Source organism: Martes martes, assembly GCF_963455335.1.
Source record: "Martes martes genome assembly, chromosome: 16".
NCBI classification, from domain to species: Eukaryota; Metazoa; Chordata; class Mammalia; order Carnivora; family Mustelidae; genus Martes; species Martes martes.
This window is the reverse complement of record NC_137904.1, coordinates 50,616,885-50,638,746: the sequence shown is the minus strand read 5'-3', so window position 1 is coordinate 50,638,746 and position 21,862 is coordinate 50,616,885. Positions and strand designations below refer to the sequence as shown.

General features: G+C 57.9%; 1 protein-coding gene across 1 annotated transcript in view; it reads left to right on the top strand.

Moving 5' to 3' along the window:
* Nucleotides 1–1,936: 1,936 nt before the first annotated feature.
* The window catches only part of SCN4A (sodium voltage-gated channel alpha subunit 4), a gene marked incomplete at its 5' end in the record, with an annotated part of 28,364 nt that continues 8,438 nt past the window's right edge, over nucleotides 1,937–21,862 (top strand). Inside the window, 18 exons of the mRNA XM_080827118.1 lie at nucleotides 1,937–2,209; nucleotides 2,298–2,416; nucleotides 2,553–2,642; nucleotides 2,937–3,065; nucleotides 3,574–3,665; nucleotides 5,278–5,592; nucleotides 6,003–6,066; nucleotides 6,306–6,447; nucleotides 7,253–7,462; nucleotides 8,043–8,196; nucleotides 10,049–10,287; nucleotides 12,018–12,191; nucleotides 12,895–13,251; nucleotides 17,435–17,923; nucleotides 19,770–19,902; nucleotides 20,533–20,687; nucleotides 21,210–21,383; nucleotides 21,471–21,593. Of these exons, the coding sequence (XP_080683244.1) occupies nucleotides 1,937–2,209; nucleotides 2,298–2,416; nucleotides 2,553–2,642; nucleotides 2,937–3,065; nucleotides 3,574–3,665; nucleotides 5,278–5,592; nucleotides 6,003–6,066; nucleotides 6,306–6,447; nucleotides 7,253–7,462; nucleotides 8,043–8,196; nucleotides 10,049–10,287; nucleotides 12,018–12,191; nucleotides 12,895–13,251; nucleotides 17,435–17,923; nucleotides 19,770–19,902; nucleotides 20,533–20,687; nucleotides 21,210–21,383; nucleotides 21,471–21,593 (3,432 nt within the window). The remainder of the gene's footprint in view (nucleotides 2,210–2,297; nucleotides 2,417–2,552; nucleotides 2,643–2,936; nucleotides 3,066–3,573; nucleotides 3,666–5,277; nucleotides 5,593–6,002; nucleotides 6,067–6,305; nucleotides 6,448–7,252; nucleotides 7,463–8,042; nucleotides 8,197–10,048; nucleotides 10,288–12,017; nucleotides 12,192–12,894; nucleotides 13,252–17,434; nucleotides 17,924–19,769; nucleotides 19,903–20,532; nucleotides 20,688–21,209; nucleotides 21,384–21,470; nucleotides 21,594–21,862) is intronic.

The following is a 21,862-nucleotide window of genomic DNA, read 5'->3' as shown; positions in this document are numbered from 1 at the left end:
GGGTGGAGCCAAACTGTCTCTGGTTGTCTGTCGTCCCACTTGGGCCCCCGTGAAGGGCAGAGTGGGCAGTGGCAAGCCAGAGGATGGTTGCCAAGCGAGGCTTGTGAACTGGGAGGGCGCCCAGCAGCCACGGGCTGTCCGCAGGGCCATCAGGCAGGTCAGCGTCTTCTGTCTGGGCGTGTCTGTGGGCCCGGGGGTGGGATGAAGGTGGGAAGGTGTGCGGCTGGCAGCAGGGTAGGACTGCGGGGCGTGTGCGTGTGTGTATGCGTGTGTGCTTGCACACGCACGCTCCCACGCCCACAATGGGGCCAAGGAGCAGCTGAGGGATGGGGTCAGCAGGGATGAGCAGAGTCATCCCCCGTGGAAACACGACTCCCTGGGTGATGGCAGGGAGCAGCTGGGCCGCCAGGCCAGGGGGCGTGGCCGGCTCTGCCCAATGGCTCTGGCCTCTCCCTGGGCCGCCCTCCCCACCTGTTGGCCAAGCCCAAGGAAGTGCTGTGCTGGCTGGGGCAGGGACACAGCGCAGGCATCGGAGCCTGCTGAGAAAGGACCACCATCCAGTGGAGCTTTGGGGGCCTCTGGCAGGGTCTGTCTGAGCCCCTTCAAAGGCGAGGTGGCTCTGGGGTGTCTGTCTGGGCAGGCCTTGCAGTGGCTCGTGTGAATGGGCTTCCGCGGTCCCCCTGTGCCTGCCTGCTGACGTGGGTCATTCCCCAGGACCTTTTGGATAAGTGACCCACCGCCTCCCTTCCACAGGGAATGGGCTCAGGAGGGCTGGGCAGGAGAGGGGCCATCAGGAGAGGCCAAGGGACAGTCCATACTGTTCTCACAGGCCTCTAAAGCTCCGGGGGGGGGGGTGCACCCAGTCCACACAGGGACCACCAGCCAAAAACAGTCCCTGGGACCTCTAGCCCTCTCTCCACCATTAAAACCGTCCATGTCATTATCCCCATGACCTTGCCTTTGTGTCCTCCTCTTCCACATTAACATCTGCAGGCCCTCCTGCTGTGGCCACACACACACACACACACACACACACACACACACCCTGTATCCTCCTGCTCCAACCCCTCTGCTTGTCCATGGGGTAGATCCCACAGGTTCCATGGGAGGGAACTGGTGGGACCCTCTGCAGAGCCTGGGTGCCTTCCTTCTTCCCTCTCCTGATCCAAATCATGCTTTCCCAAAGCTCAGGATATGGTAGCCCCCACCCCATATCTTTCTTTCCCCTTCCTTCTAGACCAAGGATGGTAAATACAGGCAGATCCACGACATTCTCTTCTCTGATGCCCTGGCAGACATCACTAATCAATCACAACAGTCCTTTTCCAACCAGGCTGGCTGCAGCCTGGACGGTATCCACCCGCATCTCCAGGCGCCCACAGCAGCTGATCTAGGTCAGCCCTTAAGACGAAATCCATCTGCCACTCCCGCTTTAGGGTTGCTCCCACCAGGCCCTTCCTCTTGACCCTCGGGGCCGCGAGCACATTCACATCTGACTTCTGTCCGCCTCGCTGCAGGACAGAACCACCTGAGCATAGCCAGCTGTGGTTCTCTCTGTCCCCATAGGCTGACGCCACCCAGTTCCGGAGCTTGGGCGCAGGAGGTGGTTGAAGGCACTGGGGCATTGGCCCCACCAAAGAGGACCTGGTGGGTTTGCTGGCCGTCCCGAGGGCAGCCCACCCCCTACTGGGGAGAGTGGTGCAGGCCCGAGGGGGGATGCTCTTGTGTCCAGCACCTGCCCAGGCCTTGCAGGCACAGCTCCCAGTCCCGACAGCGCTTGCGCGCCAGCACCCCCGGCCTGGCCCCGGGGCAGACAGGAGGTGAGTAGCAGACAGCAGGCCCAGGGCCTGGTAGGCACCCAGCCCCCAGGGGGCGGCACACTGCAACCACCCAGGCCACCTGCCACCCTCCTGGCCGCCGAGCCCAGGATGCGAGGATGGCGAGCTCATCTCTGCCCACCCTGGTGCCTCTGGGCCCTGAGAGCCTGCGCCCCTTCACCCGGGAGTCCCTGGCGGCCATAGAGCGGCGGGCACTGGAGGAAGAGGCCCGGCAGCAGCGGAACAAGCAGATGGAGATCGAGGAGCCTGAAAGAAAGCCACGCAGTGACCTGGAGGCTGGCAAGAACCTGCCCCTCATCTACGGGGACCCCCCACCCGAGGTCATTGGCATCCCCCTGGAGGACCTGGACCCCTACTACAGTGACAAGAAGGTCTGGGCCGGTAGGGTTTCCTCTTCCACCTGTCCATCTTCCATCTGTCTGCCTGTCCCCGGGTCTCACAGCTCCCTCTCTGCCGCAGACCTTCATCGTCCTTAACAAGGGCAAGGCCATCTTCCGCTTCTCCGCGACGCCCGCTCTCTACATGCTGAGCCCCTTCAGTGTCGTCAGACGTGGCGCCATCAAAGTGCTCATACACTCATATCCTGCCCAAGCGGGGCGTGTGCCGGGGCAAGAACGGGCTGGGGGCGGGCAAAGCCAGGTGCTATAGGCGAGGAGGCCCTCCACCCACCTCTGCTCCCACCTGCTCCCTCACTTTCCTTGACCCTCCCCTGACGCTGTTCAGCATGTTCATCATGATCACCATCCTGACCAACTGTGTGTTCATGACCATGAGCAACCCGCCTTCCTGGTCTAAGCACGTGGAGTAAGTCTCTTCCTTCCTCCTTCTCGGAGGCCCCCTCCTCCCACCCCATCCAGGTCTGGGACATAGCCCACCCCAGGGGTCTGAATTCTGAGGGTGATCCATGTGGCACTGCTCTTGTCTTCCAGGAAGACACACACTCTTACTGTCCCCCCATCAACACCGCCCCCCGGGGAGGGGGTGCACACTGTCACTCTCACCAATCAACTCCCCGGGCAGCATATTTCATTTTTGAGACCTCCCTCCTGGGAGGTCCATCATGGCCACATCTGGCCCTGGCCACCCTCTCCCCACCAGGTACACGTTCACGGGGATCTATACCTTTGAGTCCCTAATCAAGATGCTGGCCCGGGGCTTCTGCATTGATGACTTCACATTCCTCCGGGACCCCTGGAACTGGCTGGACTTCAGCGTCATCACCATGGCGTAAGCAGGGCCTGGAGGGCTTCCCAAGGCAGAGGAGTGGGAGAAAAGGGGGCCAGGCCTCAAAGGGGGAAGCTGAGTGGGTTGACCTTCTGGGAGGGGCAGGCTGCGGGGGTGACGGGCAGGTGTGCAGTGAGCTGCCTCGTCCTAGGGGCTGGCATGGCTGGGGTCTGGCTTGGAGGCTCTCCCAATGCCTCCTCCACGTGCCTCCACACGCCGTGTGCCACGACACAAGGCAGTGCTGGACCCCGATCCCATGGGCCTCACACACTGGGAGAGCTGAGCTACCCAACCCCCACTCCCATCAAAGTTCCTGCACTGTCTTCCCCAGCTCTCAGGGCCCAAGAGGAACCTTGGGGTGTCTGACATGGCCTTCCCCCTAACCGCTGTGGTAACCCCAACCACAAGGATTCCTCAGGAATCCTCATTCTGGGCCTAGAGAAGCTGTGACTTCTGCCGTCATATTTGCTCCCGACTCTGACACAGTCTTCACCCCAACCCCCTGGCCCAGGTACCTGACGGAGTTTGTGGACTTGGGCAACATCTCAGCCCTGAGAACCTTCCGGGTGCTGCGGGCCCTGAAAACCATCACAGTCATTCCAGGTACTGGGGAGGTGCAGGGAACCCCTGCCTGGGCCAGCAGTCCTCCCCCCTATGCCAGGCCTGGAACCTAACACTCAGGTCCAGGAGCCTGACCCAGGGTCACAATGCTGTGACACCAAAACCTGAACGTAGTCGGGGGGGCCCCATGGCCAAGGAGGAGAAGGAGCCAGAGGCTGGAGGATGGACATACAAGAAGCAGCACAACAAGGTGGTTAGAACACAGACTCTGAGTCAGATTTCCTGAGCTCAAGTCTCATCTCCACCACTTTCTAACTTTGACCTCAGGTAATTGGTTCAACCTACCTATGACTCAGTTTCCTCCTCTATAAAATGTGTGTGATAACACTCATTGGGGTGTTACGAGGATTAAATGTGCATGGATGTGCGTAAAATGAAATGAGCAGTTGGACAGAGCAGAGAACTCAACCTGAGAGAGACAAAGGGAACGAGTGATGGAAAGTCCCAGCCCCGAGGGCTTGATAAGGAACTCACCACATAACCACTGAGCAATGAGGCCAGGGCAACTCCAAAGTAATGCATCAAGAAGTATGAAATAAATAGAATCCAGATCACCTAGACCCTCAAAAAAGCACGTGGAGAAACCGGACAAGCTTCATGAAAGACAGTCTGAAAAGAGACGGACCCTGGGAGGAGGAGGATTAGGTCTAAATGCTGGAAAATACCATCATTTTCTCCTAGTCCAACACCCACAAATGTGTCTGAGGAAAGTGAGACCCTGACAGGCCTTGGGAGGGGAAGTACTTCCTGAAGGCCACACTGCTCACTGGTCACTGAGTGAAGGCCAGAGTACATTTCCTCAATGCCAGGCTTCCAGCATCCTCCCAGCTCAGAGAGTTTTGATAAGGTGGTGCTGAGCGCCTGTTTTCTGCATCAGGATAAGAAAAGGAAATGAACTGATACGGAAGTGAGAGACATTTTGAATAGGCCCAAAGAAGTAGTTATGGCTTTTCCATAAATGATGGGAATCCATCTCTGGAAGTCTGTAAAAGTTTCTATGCCTTGTCTGTCCAAAGGGTCAGGTTGCAATAATATCTCCAACTCAGTCTAGAGCTGCTGTTCCTTGGGTATGAATAGGCATTGTAAGAAAAAGGGTTCTGTTGTCAAGTAAGTTTAGGAAACATGGTATTAAAGTGTGTTTGTTTCTACAGGACTTGTCAGAGCCTTTGTTAGGATAATCTACAGTCATGCTCCAAGAGCAAAATCTAGAACTGAGACTTGCCCAAACATTTATTGAACCCCTTCTTTTTAAAGGGCACAGCTGGGGAGATCAGTGCTGTGTAAAACAGTTTGGGAGTGTTGACTTGGTGACATTTATTCAACACCACCATGTGCCTGTGTGTTCTATGAGTCAGGCAACAGCCTGGAAAGTCCTCATAGTGCATTCTCCTCATGGCCGAGACTCCGTGCCGTTCAAATGCTCCGTATCAAGGATGTGATGGGAGAAGGGTGGGCTCATTTGGGAAGGCTTCAGGGACGTGGTGCCCCTAGTAAGTCAAGCCTTGAAGGAGATGTGGTAGGCAAAGGCCTGAGGGGGGCAGGAGAAGGAGCTTTCCGCCTGCCCATCCCCTACTCTCACCCTCCCTCTGGTCAGGGCTGAAGACGATTGTGGGGGCCCTGATCCAGTCGGTGAAAAAGCTGTCCGATGTGATGATCCTCACCGTCTTCTGTCTGAGCGTCTTTGCTCTGGTGGGGCTGCAGCTCTTCATGGGAAACCTACGGCAGAAGTGCGTCCGCTGGCCCCCGCCCTTCAATGACACGAACACCACGTGGTACGGCAATGACACGTGGTACGGCAATGACGCGTGGTACGGCAATGACACGTGGTATGGCAACGACACGTGGAACAGCCATGAGAGCTGGGCCAGCAACTCGACCTTTGACTGGGATGCCTACATCAGTGATGAAAGTAAGAATGCACCCTGGGGAGGCAGGGGGGAGTACCCCTTCTTCAGCCTGGGCCCTGGATTCCGGCTCTCGCCACACCTGCTCACCTCTCAGTCAGGCTGCCGGCGCAGGTGCGTGGGAGCTGCGCGCATGCGCGCGCGCATGCGCCCCCCAACCCACCGGCTCTCTGTGCCCCCGCTGCATCCCGACTGCCCGCCCCACAGCCGAGGTGCGGAGCTGACGCTGCCCATGGCTCAGCTCCCTGTCATGTATCTACCCAGAGACCTTACATGAGGGGCAGGGGCAGCCAGAGAGCCTCCTCTTGGTGTATGTGGTGGACGCAAATGTGCCCACAGGCGTGCAACGGGTGCGTGTGTCCACAGTGTGTCCACGTGGGTGACATGTTTCCTTTGTGGCCTCTGACTCCCAAAGGGAACTACTATTTCCTGGAGGGTGCCAATGACGCCCTGCTCTGTGGGAACAGCAGCGATGCCGGGTGAGTGTACAGGGAGGCGGGGAAAAGGTGTCCGAGGGGTGTCGGAAGACGGGAACTGATTAGGGACAAGGACGTGGGGTGGATGGGAACGTAAGGAAAACCCGTGGACATGAAAGGAACCCTTCCGTGTTTGGGGGGTGCAGACAGAACTAGAGGATTTTTCCCCTTGGGATCCCCCAACTGTCCCTCGGCTCGAGTTCTCTTCCCTCCCTAAAGCCAGCACCCCGTTTTATCCACAGGCACTGCCCCGAGGGTTACGAGTGTATCAAGGCTGGGCGGAACCCCAACTACGGCTACACCAGCTACGACACGTTCAGCTGGGCCTTCCTAGCTCTCTTCCGCCTCATGACCCAGGACTACTGGGAGAATCTCTTCCAGCTGGTAGGACTGCCACTGCCCTGCCTCGAAGCACTGCCTCCGAGCCCAACCACCACCTACCCTTCCTCACCCCAACCTCCTCAGGGCAGGACCTGCAACAAGGCCCCCTCCTCCCTGAGAGCCCTCCCAGGGCCCCAGCAGACAGCTTCTTGGAGGCTTCTGACACTGGGGACCTGCCACATCTGAGGCACAGCCTTTTCTTCCTTCTCCACCTTTGCCTTAAGCACTGAGATCTGGGCCTGGAACAGACCCCCAGGCCTCACAGCAACCAGTAGGGTAGCTTAGAAATTCAGCATGGCCCCTACACAAGTATTCGGCTTCTACTGTTTGTGTAGGTAGGCAGGTGGCCTCTGGAGCAGCAGTGCCTTCTGGTTTCTGGTAGTGTGTCTAACACGGATGATATCGATGATAGTAAAAATAATGGCAACTATTATTTGTTGAGCTTGTATTAGATGCCAGGCACAGCAGCAACGGTAGGATTCAAGTTGACCCCAAAGTCCGTGTTCACCATTTAAAAAAATTTTTTTTTTATCCTGGCTCTCTGATCTCAAGATATCTGTCTCTGGTCCTCAGGGCTCTCTGAGTCAGGAGACCAGGAAAGTCTGGGTCCCCAATGTTTATTTTGAAGCTCCCCAGAATGTGGCTTAGCCTGCCAAAGATGGCTATCCCCTGCCTCAAGGTCCTCAAATCACCAAGCTCTGTGAGCGACCCTCCCTGTTTCTGGGCAATGGGTGTGTGGAGAGGGGTGGTGGGTGAAAGTAGGCAGGGGGCCATGCTACACTCCCTCTTCTTCTCCCCCTCTTCCCAGACCCTTCGAGCAGCTGGCAAGACCTACATGATCTTCTTCGTGGTCATCATTTTCTTGGGCTCCTTCTACCTCATTAACCTGATCCTGGCGGTGGTGGCCATGGCGTATGCAGAGCAGAATGAGGCCACCCTGGCCGAGGATCAGGAGAAAGAAGAAGAGTTTCAGCAGATGTTGGAGAAATTCAAAAAGCAGCAGGAGGAGCTGGAGAAGGTCTGGACTCGGGGAGAGGAGGCCAAGGGTTCTCCTGGGGAGGCTGAGAGTGAGGGAGAGGCATGGGGTAGGGGGCTGCAAGGCAGGGTGAGTATAAGGCCCCAGGCTGGGGGCTTCGGTGGAATGAGAGGCATCCAGGCAGTAGAAAGAGTATTCTGCAGCTCTCTGCCTCAGTTTCCCTATAAACAGCAAGGGATCTGGAGGAGTTAAACCTGAAGTAACCTTCCAGCTCAAATATCTGTGGTCTTGTGATTCTTTCTGGGCAGGATATGGGTCCATGCTGGGGGAGAGGTGGGTCCTGGGGAGGCCCCGGGGTGCAGCCCCCCATTGCCTCACCACCGCCTGAAGTGTAGGGTTTGTCAAGGCTTCCAAGAGTGGGGGGTCTTCAGGGATGAAGGTCTTCAGTCATTTTGGTCCCTACCCTGTCAATCCCATCACCACCGAGGTCGTCCCCCAACCCGCACCAGGCTCAGCGTAGGACAAGAAGAGGGGCCCCATCCTAAAGGACTTGGAAAGAAGCTCTGAGAGTCCACCAGGCTCTGAGATGGACTCTGTGCCCACCACCCTTGCTGATCCACAGGCCAAGGCTGCCCAGGCTCTGGAAGGCGGGGAGGCCGATGGGGACCCAGCCCACAGCAAAGACTGCAACGGCAGCCTAGACACCTCGCTCGGGGAGAAGGGCCCCCCACGACAGAGCTGCAGTGCAGACAGTGGTATCTCAGACGCTATGGAAGGTGAGTGCTTGACACCCCTAAGACATCCTATTCTGCTTGTCCTGCCCGTTAGGCCACTCGGACTCGTGGGGTGGGGGGAGGTGGGGCCTGGCTGGGCCCAGCTTTGGAAGGACAGTAACTTAATATAGGCATCGAAGAAATGGCCGTGATAAATATAGTCCTGGCTTAGCCAGGCCCAGTTCTGGCTGCAAGGCCAGGCTGCTGTGGGAAGTGGGGGCTTCCTGGAGGGCCTTGGGGGTTGCCAAGACAATGGGGAAGAACAGGAGGATCATACTAACCAGGAAGGCCCAGTGTTCTAGAAACTGGAAATCCTGCTCCTCAAATGTCTTCTGGGCAGAAACTAAAGGTCAAAGGCCAAACTCTGCCCAGGTAGAGGTCACAGATTCCCACAAATCCCCATACGGTCCTACAAGTGTCAGGGAAAGAACAGGATAAGGTAACAAGGACAGGGTGGATAGACACAAACACGGATGGATGGATGGATGGATGGATGGATGGATGGATGGGCTGGAAGATCAATGAATGGGAAGAGACACGGGTGTATGGATGAATGAGAGGAAAGAGGGGAGGGAAGGGGAAAAAAGGAGGAAGGAGGGAAGGAGGAAACAAGGGAAGGAAGAATAATGGAAATCTGACATGGAAGAGATCTGGTTCCCTTCTCAGGTCCCCCTCCCCTTCCTTTTGCCAGGAAGGACTGGGAGGGGCTAAAGGACTTTGGAGACCTCTAGAGGACACCTTCTCACCTGACTTTGTATGACAGGCATCCAGGGACCTGCCCCAGAGCATGCCCCAGGGGTCCTCGGTGTCACTGCCTGAGAAGATCACTTAACGCTACCCTGGCTGGGACGTTGTGAGAAGTTTTGGGTGTCAGACACTGTTTGAGTCACCTGAAGTGACTTGGGGGTCACCAGCTTGGGGGTGGGGCTGTTACTATCAGACTAGAGTCCGCAGCCTTTGAGAGGTCCAATTAGCTAATTCCCGGGGGTGTCCCAGTCATGCACTTGAACCCAGGTCTCCATGGGACTTCTCCAATTCTTTCCTCATCTAGAGATGGGGGACACTAATAGCACTTCTCTCATAAATTTCTGGTGGTAATGAAATAAGATCCTGCTGAGGCTGAGGACTCACACAGGCAGCGGAGGCCTTCAGGACCAGCAGGAAGGGCAGCTTTATCCATGGGCCTGACAGAGCCCCTGGGCTCTAGAGCTGGGATGGCAAGAACAGGGGATGTTTCCAGAAAGCCACTCTGGTGGGAAAGGCTAGACTGGCTGGGGACAGTGGAGGGGTCAGTTTTGCTGACAATGGGAGGGAGAGCCCTCTGGGGGATCCTTGGATTGCTCTGAATGACACTGGCCAGCAGCAAGTGGAATGGGACCCAACCCTCTGCAGGGGCCTCCCACCTCTCCCTGGGGACCCTCAGGCCCAGCCAGAGATCAGGGGTCTCCTCTGCCAAAGATCACAGCCCTGAGCCATGGGCAGAATGTGGGAGTCACGGGGGGGGGCGGGCTTTGTGAGGTATGCCAAGAAGGCCCAGCCTGAGGCAGGGCATTAAGAGAAGGGCTCCAGGTAGGGCTGGCCGAGGGGGTCGGGGTTTGAGGGGGGGAGCATTAATGGGTGGGGCTTTGGGGGGTGGGATATTAAGGGGGTTGGGGCATATGGGTGGGGCCTCCAGGGGCAGTTCTTGAGGGCAACCCACCGAGAGGGGGGCTTGAAGTAGGCTTGGCTGAGGGGATATGTTTGAGATGTGAAATTCTAGGGGCAGGCCTAGAAGGTGGGACATAAGGTCTGGGTCAGGGAAGGAGGACACGGGGGCTGGGGGTGCTCATCAGGCGTGTTTCTACCCTACTCCCAGAGCTGGAAGAGGCCCACCAGAAGTGCCCCCCGTGGTGGTACAAGTGTGCCCACAAAGTCCTCATATGGAACTGCTGCACCCCATGGGTGAAGTTCAAGAACATCATCCACCTGATTGTCATGGACCCCTTCGTGGACCTGGGCATCACCATCTGCATTGTGCTCAACACCCTCTTCATGGCCATGGAACATTACCCCATGACAGAGCACTTCGACAACGTGCTCACCGTGGGCAACCTGGTAAGGAGGGGACAGGGAGAGGTGTCACTCCCAGGCAGGATGGGGGAGGGGCCACCTGGGCTGTGGGAAATACGGGGCACTATTGGGGGCATACGGGGACAAGCTGAGCTTATTCTCCCAGTATACGGGGGATAGGAACTGAGATATAAGGGAGGTACATGGGGTGACCGATGGGATGTGGAATTTTTTAGGGTATGTGGAGGCAGAAAGAGTGGGGATGAGGTGCTAGACATTTTAGGATCAGGATTCAGGGTGTCTGAGGTCCAGGCCATGCCCTGGATGGAGGCAGAGGTGGGGGTGGTGGGGACATGAGTGACAGGTCTCTACCTTCAGAGGTTGTTGTGGGCCTAAGAGGGACCAAGGGACCTGAAAGTGGGGGCATATGGCCCTGGGCACCGAGGCCCAAGAGGTGCCCCAGGCATAGCCCCCTCCTCCTCCCAAACCCACTGCCCACTACCATTTCCCCCAGTGTGGCCAGTCCTGCTCCCTGCAGGCCTTTCCTGCCTGGCTATTGTTGACATGCACTGATCCGCCTGCTTATCCCTGCCCATTAGGAGCATTATCACCTCATTTCCAGCCCCGGTGGAGCCTGACAAAGGGAAAAAGCCGCCTCATCCTCCAGCCCTGCCCCACCCTTCCCCATTCCCTTAGCATGTTTCCAGATGGCAAATGGGCGAGATGCTCCCCCAACCCTGAGGGAGAGGAGAGCCCAAGGAGAATGAGATGTGGGGGCCTGTGGTAGTACGATGTGGGTGGCGTGGGCATCAGACCCTGGGCTCCCAGCCTATGAAGCAGGCACGTCTATCCCATGGATCCGTCTGAGGCAGCCAGGCCAGACTGGGCTGGGGGGGCAAGGGTGTGCCCTGGGCTCGCAGTGCAGCTGCTGGGCCTTGCGTGATGGGCCCAGCTTGCCACCTGCCCGCCCCCTGCCTTCCCCCTGCCCGCACTCCACTGCCGTCTGGGCACCTGCTATGGCTAGGGACAGCTCCCGGGCAGGGTTCAGCATGTGCCTGGGCAGGCTGTAGACCAGGGCAGCTGGTGCCCGGCAGGAGGGGGGCTGTGCTCAGGGAGTTTTCAGAGGCTAGGCAGCCCTTACGCCCCTGTGCCTGGTTTATGGAGGGCAGCTCTGGCCTTCTGGATCCCTGGGCTTGCCCCTTTTGGCCCCTACCCTAGACTTCTAAGTCCACCAAGGTTTGCTGAGCTTCAGGACCCCTGCCAGTCAGGGTAGAGAGGGTAGGGTGTAGAGACAGGAAGACTGAATTAAGTACCCCAAGACCTGGGTTTGAGGTCTGACTCATTCCTATGTGGGTGGCTTGAGCAAGCACTTGCCGCTTATCTCTCGGAGTCTCAGTGTTCTCATTTCTGGGACAAGGGACCATCGCTCACAATATGTAGAAATTGGCATCATCCTAGTGAGGTCATCACATCAACCACAAAGTGCTATTTGAGCGCTATATATTATGAGCGGGGTGAGGCCACAAGAAGTGAAGTGACTGGCCCATGGGCACAAGGCCAGAAGCAGATGGGTTCAGGTGTCTCAGGGTGGTACCCACTGTGTTCTGGGGCAGGGCCATTCCACTCCTCACACACGCACGGATGCACACCTGTAGGCCGCGGGTACCACTGCCTGCCCCCGCTCAAGGCTCTGCCAGGAGGTAGGAGTCAGGGGGGACTCCCCAGGCCCTGTGCAAACTGAGGCTCTGTGATGTGGACCACCCCCCACCCCACAGGTCTTCACTGGCATCTTCACAGCAGAGATGGTGCTGAAGCTCATCGCCATGGACCCCTATGAGTACTTCCAGCAGGGCTGGAACATCTTTGACAGTATCATCGTCACCCTCAGCCTGGTGGAACTGGGCCTGGCCAACGTGCAAGGGCTGTCCGTGCTCCGCTCCTTCCGACTGGTGCGTGAGGCCCTGTGGCCAGGCTGAGGAGGGGCCAGGTGGGGGTATGCAGGGGAATGGGAGGAGGGATCCCCAAGAAGCCACTTGTGCATGCCACTCCACCACTCAGAACCTTCCTGACTAGAAATGGGGAGAAAGAGAGCCCCCTCCCTTACCACATAGGGCTACCAGGGACCGAAATGATAGCCCTGGGAGCTGACATTTGGGCTTGACTCCCAGGGACCTGGGTGACAGTGGAGCAAGAGACCATATTGCAGACCTGAAGGCTGGGGCTCGGGAAGCTCATTAGTAGTGGAATCAGGAGTCCGGTTTAGGATCCTTTCCACCACCCCATAGGAACACTTCTAATTTTTCCAGACTTTATTACGGGACCTGTCCTTCATCCACAAACATATCAAGTATACCGAAATCTGTGTACCTACACCCACTCCAACGGCCATCAACATTCCAACAGCCATCAACATCTCTCCCCTATTTTTTGTGGGGGGGAGCATGTTAAAGCAAATCCTGACATATACTGTCTCTGTAAATACTTCAGTCTATATCTTTAAATGATACAGACCGAGGCCTCAGATCACTCATGGGGCAGGGATTTGAGTTGTTCTGGAGAGTTGTTTCTCCCGAGGATGGGGCTCCCTCGGGTCAGGCCTGGTGGGGGGAGGGGGCTGGGCCTCACTGGCGCCTGCCATCCGCCTGCCCCCAGCTGCGGGTCTTCAAGCTGGCCAAGTCGTGGCCGACGCTCAACATGCTCATCAAGATCATCGGCAACTCGGTGGGCGCGCTGGGCAACCTGACACTGGTGCTGGCCATCATCGTGTTCATCTTCGCCGTGGTGGGCATGCAGCTGTTCGGCAAGAGCTACAAGGAGTGCGTGTGCAAGATCGCCGCCGACTGCAGCTTGCCCCGCTGGCACATGCATGACTTCTTCCACTCCTTCCTCATCGTCTTCCGCATCCTGTGCGGGGAATGGATCGAGACCATGTGGGACTGCATGGAGGTGGCCGGCCAGGCCATGTGCCTCACGGTCTTCCTCATGGTCATGGTCATCGGCAACCTAGTGGTGAGTTGGGCCCGCTGGGTGGCTCCTCTCTCCCCCCACCACTGCCAGGAAACCCAGGCGGGACATGTCACCTTCAATTAAGTCCTTTAAATTGGGCTGTCCTTCCAGGGCCTTTGCCCCATGCAGTTAAACTGGATGAAATCACTGCCACTGGACTGTAGTCTGCCTCCCCCACCCAAAAGGGCAATTTTAAACAGTTTAACACTGTGGCTCTCCAATTTTACCCTGTTTAAGAATCACCTGGAAGTTTCTTAAAACCCAGATAGATTCCTGGCCCCACATCCCCAGAGTCTGATTCAGCAGCTTAGGGGCCAGGGCCTAGGAATCTGCCTTTCTAACCAGCGCAGCTGTCACAGGTCCAGAGGCGACACTGTGAGTAGTACTGTTGAAACCTAGCATTTGGGGCAAAGTAACATGACAACTGGAGGCAGACCCACACTCCAGGCCTAGCTCCGCTGTCATCTGTGTGACCTTGAATGAGCGACTGCTCTGTGGTCAGCTGGGTGCGGGAAGGTGGCACGCGGGGTTGGCTCCAGAACTCCAGGGCCTCCTGTCCCTCTCTCACCCTCTTCCGTTCCTGGCATCAGGCCCCGGGAGTAGGGAGAATCCAGAGTATGGCATAAATGGCCTTCATCCTGCCGCTTTCTGTGGCTCAGGGCTTCCTTGTGGGGCTGGTGCTGGGGAGGAGCTGCAGGGGGCCCCATGATGAGCAGGGGTGTGGGCTGCCGTCACGCTGACCAGCATTTCTGTGGCTGGGGCCCCAGGGTGGCCTGTCTCCACACCCTGACGCCACAATTCCTGCCCTGCTCAGGGTGGGCAGCACTCCTGCCAGGAGCCTGGTGCCCAGCTGCCCCCATGGCCGATGCCGCCCTGGGCAACAGGGAGGTGGGAAGATGCACGTCCCCACGTTCCGCAAAGGCTGGTGGAATCCTTGGGCTGCTGGGTCAGCACTTCTCAGATATCACTGAGCTCCGGCTGGGGCAGGAGCCGTCCAGTGTCACCTCCACTGAGGTCCTGAGCCCCCAGGGACAGTTAGGCAAGAGAACCCCAGAGCCTGGGGTGTGGGGGAGAGAGAGAGAAGATGCCCCAGCAGAACAGGGGTGGGATGGCGTGGGTAGCTAGCTCTGAGTAGAAGCTTGTGAAGGTAAAGGTTAAGGGCCCAGCACGACTGAAAGTGTCTGCAGTGGGTTTCTGTCTGTATGTGGGTAAACTCAAAAACATTGCAAGCCCCTGCTTTGCCACATACTGACTGGGAAACCCTGAGACATTATTTAACCATCTCTCTGGCCTCAATTTTTCTCACGTGGAAAATGGGGATGGTGACGGTGGTGAACCACTTGAGCACGCGGGCTGAGCGCCCAGCAAAGCACTTGGTCTACAAGCCGGGGGCTGGGGGGGTGGGCTGCGGAGTGGTAGTTCAGGTCTCTGCCATAGGGGTCACCCCCAACCTCCCTGAGGACTGGGCTCCTGCCTGCGCAAAGGGCTTTCCCTGCCTTATCCCTAATGCTCTCCCAACCCCGGGAGGGAGGTCACGTTGGCACCGAGCTCCAAGAAGCCACTGCTGGGGACCACACAGCTAGTGTGAGACTGAGCCCGGACTAGAACCTGAGTCTGCGTCAGTAACAGCAGTGGGGGGGTGAGAATGACAGCATCAACACGGGCAGTAATGACAGTGACAGCTGACCTCCATGTGCACTTGTCCAGCATTCTGAGCGCCTTCTGTGTGTCTATCTCCTGATGCTCACCATCACCTTAGGGGGACGTGCTGTTTCATCTCTGCTTTTTATTTTTATTTTTTTTTAAGATTTTATTTATTTATTTGACAGACAGAGATCACAAGTAGACAGAGAGGCAGGCAGAAAGAGGGAGGAGGAAGCAGGCTCTCCACAGAGCAGAGAGCCCGATGCGGGGCTCGATCCCAGGACCCTGGGATCATGACCCGAGCTGAAGGCAGAGGCTCAACCCACTGAGCCACCCAGGCGCCCCTCATCTCTGCTTTTTAGACAGGGAAGCAAAGGCTCAGGGAGGGAAGCTAGTAACCTGCACAGGATTGGAACCCAAGCAGTCTAGAACCCCTGCACTGCCTCTGTGTGCCTGTCACACAGGCATGTCACTCCACACACACACACGCACACGTGCAGACACACACACACACACACCCCATACTCCTTCCCAGCCCAGCTCTGCCTTGATCTGCTCTCGCTTGGCTCAGGGGGAGTAGAGCAGCCCAGGGAGGCGGCACCAGCAGCTCCTTGGTCACTGTCCCCGCCTACTGCCCCCCCCCCCGGCTTCCTGGAAGCCAGTGTCTGCTAGAGGGCACTGGAGGCATCCTGCCAGTGAGTGTTGGGCCCCATGCCCCCTGCATTGTGGCACTTGGGCACTTGCTCTGGGTTACTGCGAAGAAGAGGAAATGATGAGGGTGTAGGTAACCCACCCCTCAGAGCCCCTGGGGGAACATGATGTCCATCCCCCTTCCCCCCAGTCCTCTTCCCCACGCCTTGCCTGACACAGCTATTTCTGTCCTAGGCAGGAGCCGTGTGCAAACCCTGCTGACCCAGAGAGCAGCTAATTCCCGTCTCAGATGTGTTTCTGAACACTGGATGCCTCCCCCCCCCACCCCACCCCAGCAATGGGAAAGAAAGACCCATAAATGTGGGTTGGGGGCAAAAGCAGAAAAGCAGCTAGGGGGCAGGGAGATGGGGAGGAATGCCCCTGGCACACACCTTCTCCCCAGTGTGTGTATCTATAGAAATACATACTTTAAAGGCATTATGCTAACATGGTAGTTAAGGTGATGATAAAAAGGCCTTGGAGGAGTCCTGGTGAAATCAGGCCATGAGAGCCACTTGGAGAAGTCAGTCGAGGGTGGACATGTACAGGCTCCCCTATTCCTTCTTGTGCACTTATACACCCAGCCCTGTCCCTTGGTGTAAGTCCCAGCCCTTCCTCTGGCTGGCGGGAACCAGGACCCCCCACTGCAGCTGGGCTTCACTGTCCTTTTTGTTCCCTGGGGAAGGGAGACTGGTGGGAGGCAGAGCCACCAGGAAGGTAGAGGCACAGCCTCTGGAGCTGCCATTCACATTGTAGTCTAAATGAATGATGTCTTCCAAAGTTATGTAATGACTGGACACCTGGATTCTAGTCCTGACTGTGTTGGATGTCTCAGGGCATATCCCTCTACCTCTCTGGGACTTAGTTTCCTTATTAATAAAATGCTGAGCTGACCTCAGAGCTAATCACACTCTTCCCTAGACCTTATATCTTCTGCACTTGTGCACATGACAGCCAACATGTTTTGAGTGCCTACTGTGTGCTCTACTTGTCCTGATCTTTCAATCTTCACAACAATGCAAGGAGGTGGATACTAGAACCATCCCCATTATACCCATGAGGAAACAGAGGCACAGAGAAGCGATATGATTTGCCTCAGGACACATCACTAGTACACCGGGCTTCAAGGCCAAGCAGCATGGTTTCAAAGCCTGCACACCCCAGTCTCTACTACCACACAAACCCACCGCACTGATCTGGTCAAATGTCTGCCTCTACTAGGTTAGAACTCCCTGACATCACAGTGGCAGAGGCTCAGCAATGGTCTGTCTCTGGAAAATAAAGCTGGAGACTGGAGGGGTAGACCAGTATTAAATCTTTCAGCAGGGAGATGGGAGTGGGAAAAAGCCAGGTGGAGCAGGGAATCCCGAGGAGAGAAAAGGGGGTGACTAGCAAATGCCCTCCCCAGAGCAATAGGGTACGTTGCTCTGAGCACCAGGGAGCACAGGCTCTATTAACAGGAAAAGAAGGCTCAGCCAATTCAGGGTCCCAATAAGTCCTGGAAACTCAGAAACATGAGCCCTGTTCTTTGTTCTGCAGCGGAGGTGGAGGACAGAGTCCTGGAAAGAGTCCTTGTCACCCAGTGGGCCTCCCCAAACCCTGCCTCTGCCCTGATCTTGCAGACTCCTGGCATGTGCCTAAGCCTCAACTTCTCTTTCTGCAAAGTGGGGCTGATAGGAATGCTCCACCTCCCCGAGCAGTTGTGAGGATTCCATTAGGTGATAACCTTTTAAATGCCCCCATGTGGTAGGTCTGATCTGGAGGCCTGAGGCCCCTCGTGCCGGCTGAAGGTGGCACCCTCAGTGGGCCCCCTGAGGCTGAGCTCAGGTTCCCCCCAACCCCTGCTTCCCAGGTCCTGAACCTCTTCTTGGCCCTGCTGCTGAGCTCCTTCAGCGCTGACAGCCTGGCTGCCTCCGACGAGGATGGCGAAATGAACAACCTGCAGATCGCCATTGGGCGCATTAAGTGGGGCATTGGCTTTGCCAAAGCCTTTCTCCTGGGACTGCTGCATGGCAAGATCCTGCGCCCCAAGGACATCATGCTCAGCCTCGGGAAGCCTGGGGAGGCTGGGGAGGCCGGGGAGGCCGGGGAGAGTGCCCCAGAGGACGAGAAGAAGGAACTGCCACCCGACGAGGGTGACAAGGACCTGAAGAAGGACAATCACATCTTGAACCATGTGGCCCTGGTTGACGGTCCTCCCCCCAGCATCGAGCTGGACCACCTCAACTTCATCAACAACCCCTACCTGACCATTCACGTGCCCATCGCCTCCGAGGAGTCTGACCTGGAGATGCCCACGGAGGAGGAGACTGACACGTTCTCAGAGCCTGAGGATAGCAAGGTGAGCCCATCACAGCACCCAGCTTGAGGGGTCCAGGGGTCAGATAGACATGGCTTCAAGTTTTTGTGTGACCCTAGACAAGTCACAAATCCTGAGCCTCAGTTTCTCCATCTGTAAAATGGGGGTATGGCACCTCCCTCAGGGCAGGGTCGGGAGCAGTAGGTGAGATGCTGTGTTTAAGCACACAGAAGGCTCTCTGTGCATGGTGACTGATGGTTAACCGATTAACCGGATGGGCCCTGCCTGTCCTTGCCCAGTGTCCCTTCACTCTGGTTCCACACCTCCACCTGGGCCCCCCTCTCACCAGCAGGTGGTGCTCTTGGACAGGACGTTCCTATCTGTGGCGCCTTGGCTCCAGGGTTAGGACCCAAGATGACCCTCTTAATCCCCCTCTGAACTTGAAGTCTCTCCCGTTATCCCACTGGAGCTGGTCCCAACCTCCCAGGGTGGGCCAAAGTGCTGGGTCTGGGCTGGGGACTCTGAGAGGTGGAGGGGGTTGGTGGGCCACGGAGGCTGGGTGCAAGGAGAGCAGAGAGCTGGGCAGTCTGAGCAGTAGCCCGGACCCACCCACCCAGGAGATGCCCCCCTCCTCCTGCCTCTTCCCAGCAAGGGTGACAGAGGGACTGGTAGTCACCCCAGGAGAGGCTCAGGCTGAGGCCTGAGCCTCTCCTGGGAGCAGACTCTGAGCCCCAAATCCTGTCCTCCAGCTCTGGCAAGGGAAGGGCTAGCACCTCGGGTAGGGCAGGGCCCCCTCCCCATCTCCACCATCTCGGCCCTGGGCCTGGCTGGGCACTGGAGTCTCAAACAATTTTGCCCTGAAAGCTCTTGACTCCTTATTCCCCCGATATGTGTCACACTGACTTACCAGGGGACCAAGTGCCTGCCAAGCTATAAATACCCAGGGAAATGTGGCACCGACCTCGGTATGAGGAGCGGGGGTGGGGGAGGGCTGGAGAGCACCCAGGGCCAAGGCTCCAGGGACTCTCAGGGGGGCAAACAAGGCTCCAAGGGTGATTGTGGGAGTTGGGACACACAAGCAGGACAAGTGGCTTAGTGGGTGCCCTGGCTGACCTAGTGCCTGCCTCGGTTTCCTTTTCTGTCAACTGGGCACAAGGGAACCTCCTTAATTTTCTGGTGCCATTCTGGATCTAGAGCTGTCCTCTCCATCTTCCCATTCAGGGACCTCAGCTCCAGCCATGAAGGGGTTCCCTTGAGGAGGGAGGCTAGGGCCAAGAACCTGGCTCAGGACAGGGGGAAGCCTGGCCAGGCCAGACACTCGCCTCCCCAGTCTTGCCCCACTCCCATCGGGTTCCCTGTGCCCCAGGCTGGAGCTTCTGCTGGGGAAAGTTTTTCATCCTTTCTGGGCTCCTCAGCCCAGCGGACCCTGGGCATGGGAAGGCCCAGATCTTGAGGACACTGCGTGCAATTCCCTGAGGGCTTTGGCAGCCCCAGCTCCATTCTGACCCCTTTCGTGCTCCCTCAAAAGTCCCTTCAGGCCTCTTATTCCTCCATTTCCCCAGCCTGGCTCAGCCACCCCCCAGCCTCCTCCCTTACCTGAGGCCCTCACCTGCCTCCTGTCCTCACCATCCCTTCCCAGGCCTCGGCCCAGCCCTGCTCCAAATGGAAGTGCGTGAGGGCAGGACCATAGCTGCCTTGGTTGCTGTGGTTCTGCGAAGGCCATGGCTCTGACTCCATAATCCAGGGCTCAGGGAATGAATGAGTGCTGAATGAATGAGTAGGTCAGCTCCACCCCCTTTCTCCTCTCCCTTCTTGTCTCCCATCCTGACCTCTTCCGTTCACCTGGTGGGAGAACACAGGGTTCACGTCACCCTGTGTTCCCCTGCAGAAGCCAGTGCAGCCCCTAGATGGGAACTCCTCCGTCTGCAGCACCGCCGACTATAAGCCCCCCGAGGAGGACCCCGAGGAGCAGGCTGAAGAGAACCCCGATGGGGAACAGCCCGAGGAGTGCTTCACGGAGGGTGAGGGCGAGCCATGTGTGTGCACCCCTATCGCCTCCCCTAGCCTAGCAGCCCCTGGAAGGGATGGACCAGGCCAGGGCCTGGGGTGCAGGTGACATCCCAGCCCAGCCCCAGCCACCTGCCTCCTCGAGGACATCTCAAGACCATGTGCATCACTGAGAGCAAGCAGAGCCTCCCCCCAACCCCCCATGCTGCCCTGCCCTGACACAGCCTGGGGGGAATACAGCCCCAGGGAGGGGCACCAGAGCCCGAATGCCTCCCAGCCCCTGACCCCCTGAGCCTCAAGCATGTGCGGTGTGTGCACACCAGGTCCTGCGGACTGCTGCACGGAACCCCCACAGGGCCCTGAGTGTGACCCAATGCTTGGGAAGGGCCGGTGCTCTGGAATGGCTGCTCTAGGACTACTACCCTCGTTGGCTTCACCAGCAGAGAGAGGCCAGCCTGGCCTTGCAGGAGAGAGCCCTGCACACCCCCTGCTGCACCCAGGGCCTGGGTGTAAAGCCTGCCAGGGAGGGGTGGGGAAGATGGGCTCAGCCAATCTAGGGAAGGGGGTGGGAGCATGCTGCCTGCGGGTCTGGGGCCAGCCCCCAGTCCTGTGATGTGGTACCCTTGCCCCCTTTCCTCCCCCAGCCTGCGTGCAACGCTGCCCTGTCCTCTACGTGGACATTTCCCAGGGCCGTGGGAAGATGTGGTGGGCACTCCGTAGGGCCTGCTTCAAGATTGTCGAGCACAACTGGTTTGAGACCTTCATCGTCTTCATGATCCTGCTCAGCAGCGGAGCCTTGGTAGGCACGACCTGGGGGGCGGGCATGGGCAGCGGCAGGTGCCAGGCCCAAACGAGGCCCCCCTGGGACTCCCTCCTTTTTCATACCATGGGAGGGATGAGACCCAGAGAACCCTAAAGGGACTCGCTTGTGCTTGTGGGATATGACGCAGAAAGTGTTCATTTTCGTAAAGCAACAGGCAGGGTCCAACTCTGTGTGCACCCCCAGTGACAGGTGGCGGCCAGGGCAGAGGTGGGAATGTTGAGTGAGGGGGTGGTCAGGGCTGAACATGTGTCACAGTGCAGGCCCCCAAGCAGGTGACTGAGTGTCACCCCTGGGGAAGGGCTGCTGAGCGGCTTCTCCCTGTGGGGAAACTCGCTTGCCCCATGGGCCCCCCAGAGTCTAAGAAAAGCCAACAGCCTGGCCTTGGCCTGGTCCCAGTCCAGACCCCAGGAAAGCCATGGCAGTAGACTGGGTGGGGGACGGGGCTGCCGCCCTGGCCTCTGTGGCTCCGGCCACCCCCAGCCATGCTGGCATCCCCAGGCCTTTGAGGACATCTACATCGAGCAGCGGCGAGTCATCCGCACCATCCTGGAGTACGCGGACAAGGTGTTCACCTACATCTTCATCCTGGAGATGCTGCTCAAGTGGGTGGCCTACGGCTTCAAGGTGTACTTCACCAATGCCTGGTGCTGGCTGGACTTCCTCATTGTGGATGTGAGTGTGCCCTGCGGCCAGATCCCAAGGCACCCCTGGGGCAGAGGAGGCCCTGCCCGCCCTGACCAGCTCACTCTTCCTCTGCAGGTCTCCATCATCAGTCTGGTGGCCAACTGGCTGGGCTACTCGGAGCTGGGACCCATCAAATCCCTGCGGACACTGCGGGCCCTGCGTCCCCTGAGGGCACTGTCCCGATTTGAGGGCATGAGGGTGGGTGCCCAAGGGGGCTCTGAGGAGGGCTAGGGTTTGGGGGAGCAGCCACCACAGGGCGGGGTGCAGTGAGCACAGGTCTGTACTCCAGCCACCGCTGGGGGAGGAGAGGCCGGGGACTCTGGGCCCTGCTGAAGGCCAGATTTGAGGACCCCCAGACATCCTCCCACACCACCCAAATGCCCCTTCCACTGCTCAGCCCCTCCTTAGCGCCTCCCTGCCACCGCTGGGGGGCAGCAGAGGCTGCATCAGCTCCTAGGAAGGGCTCT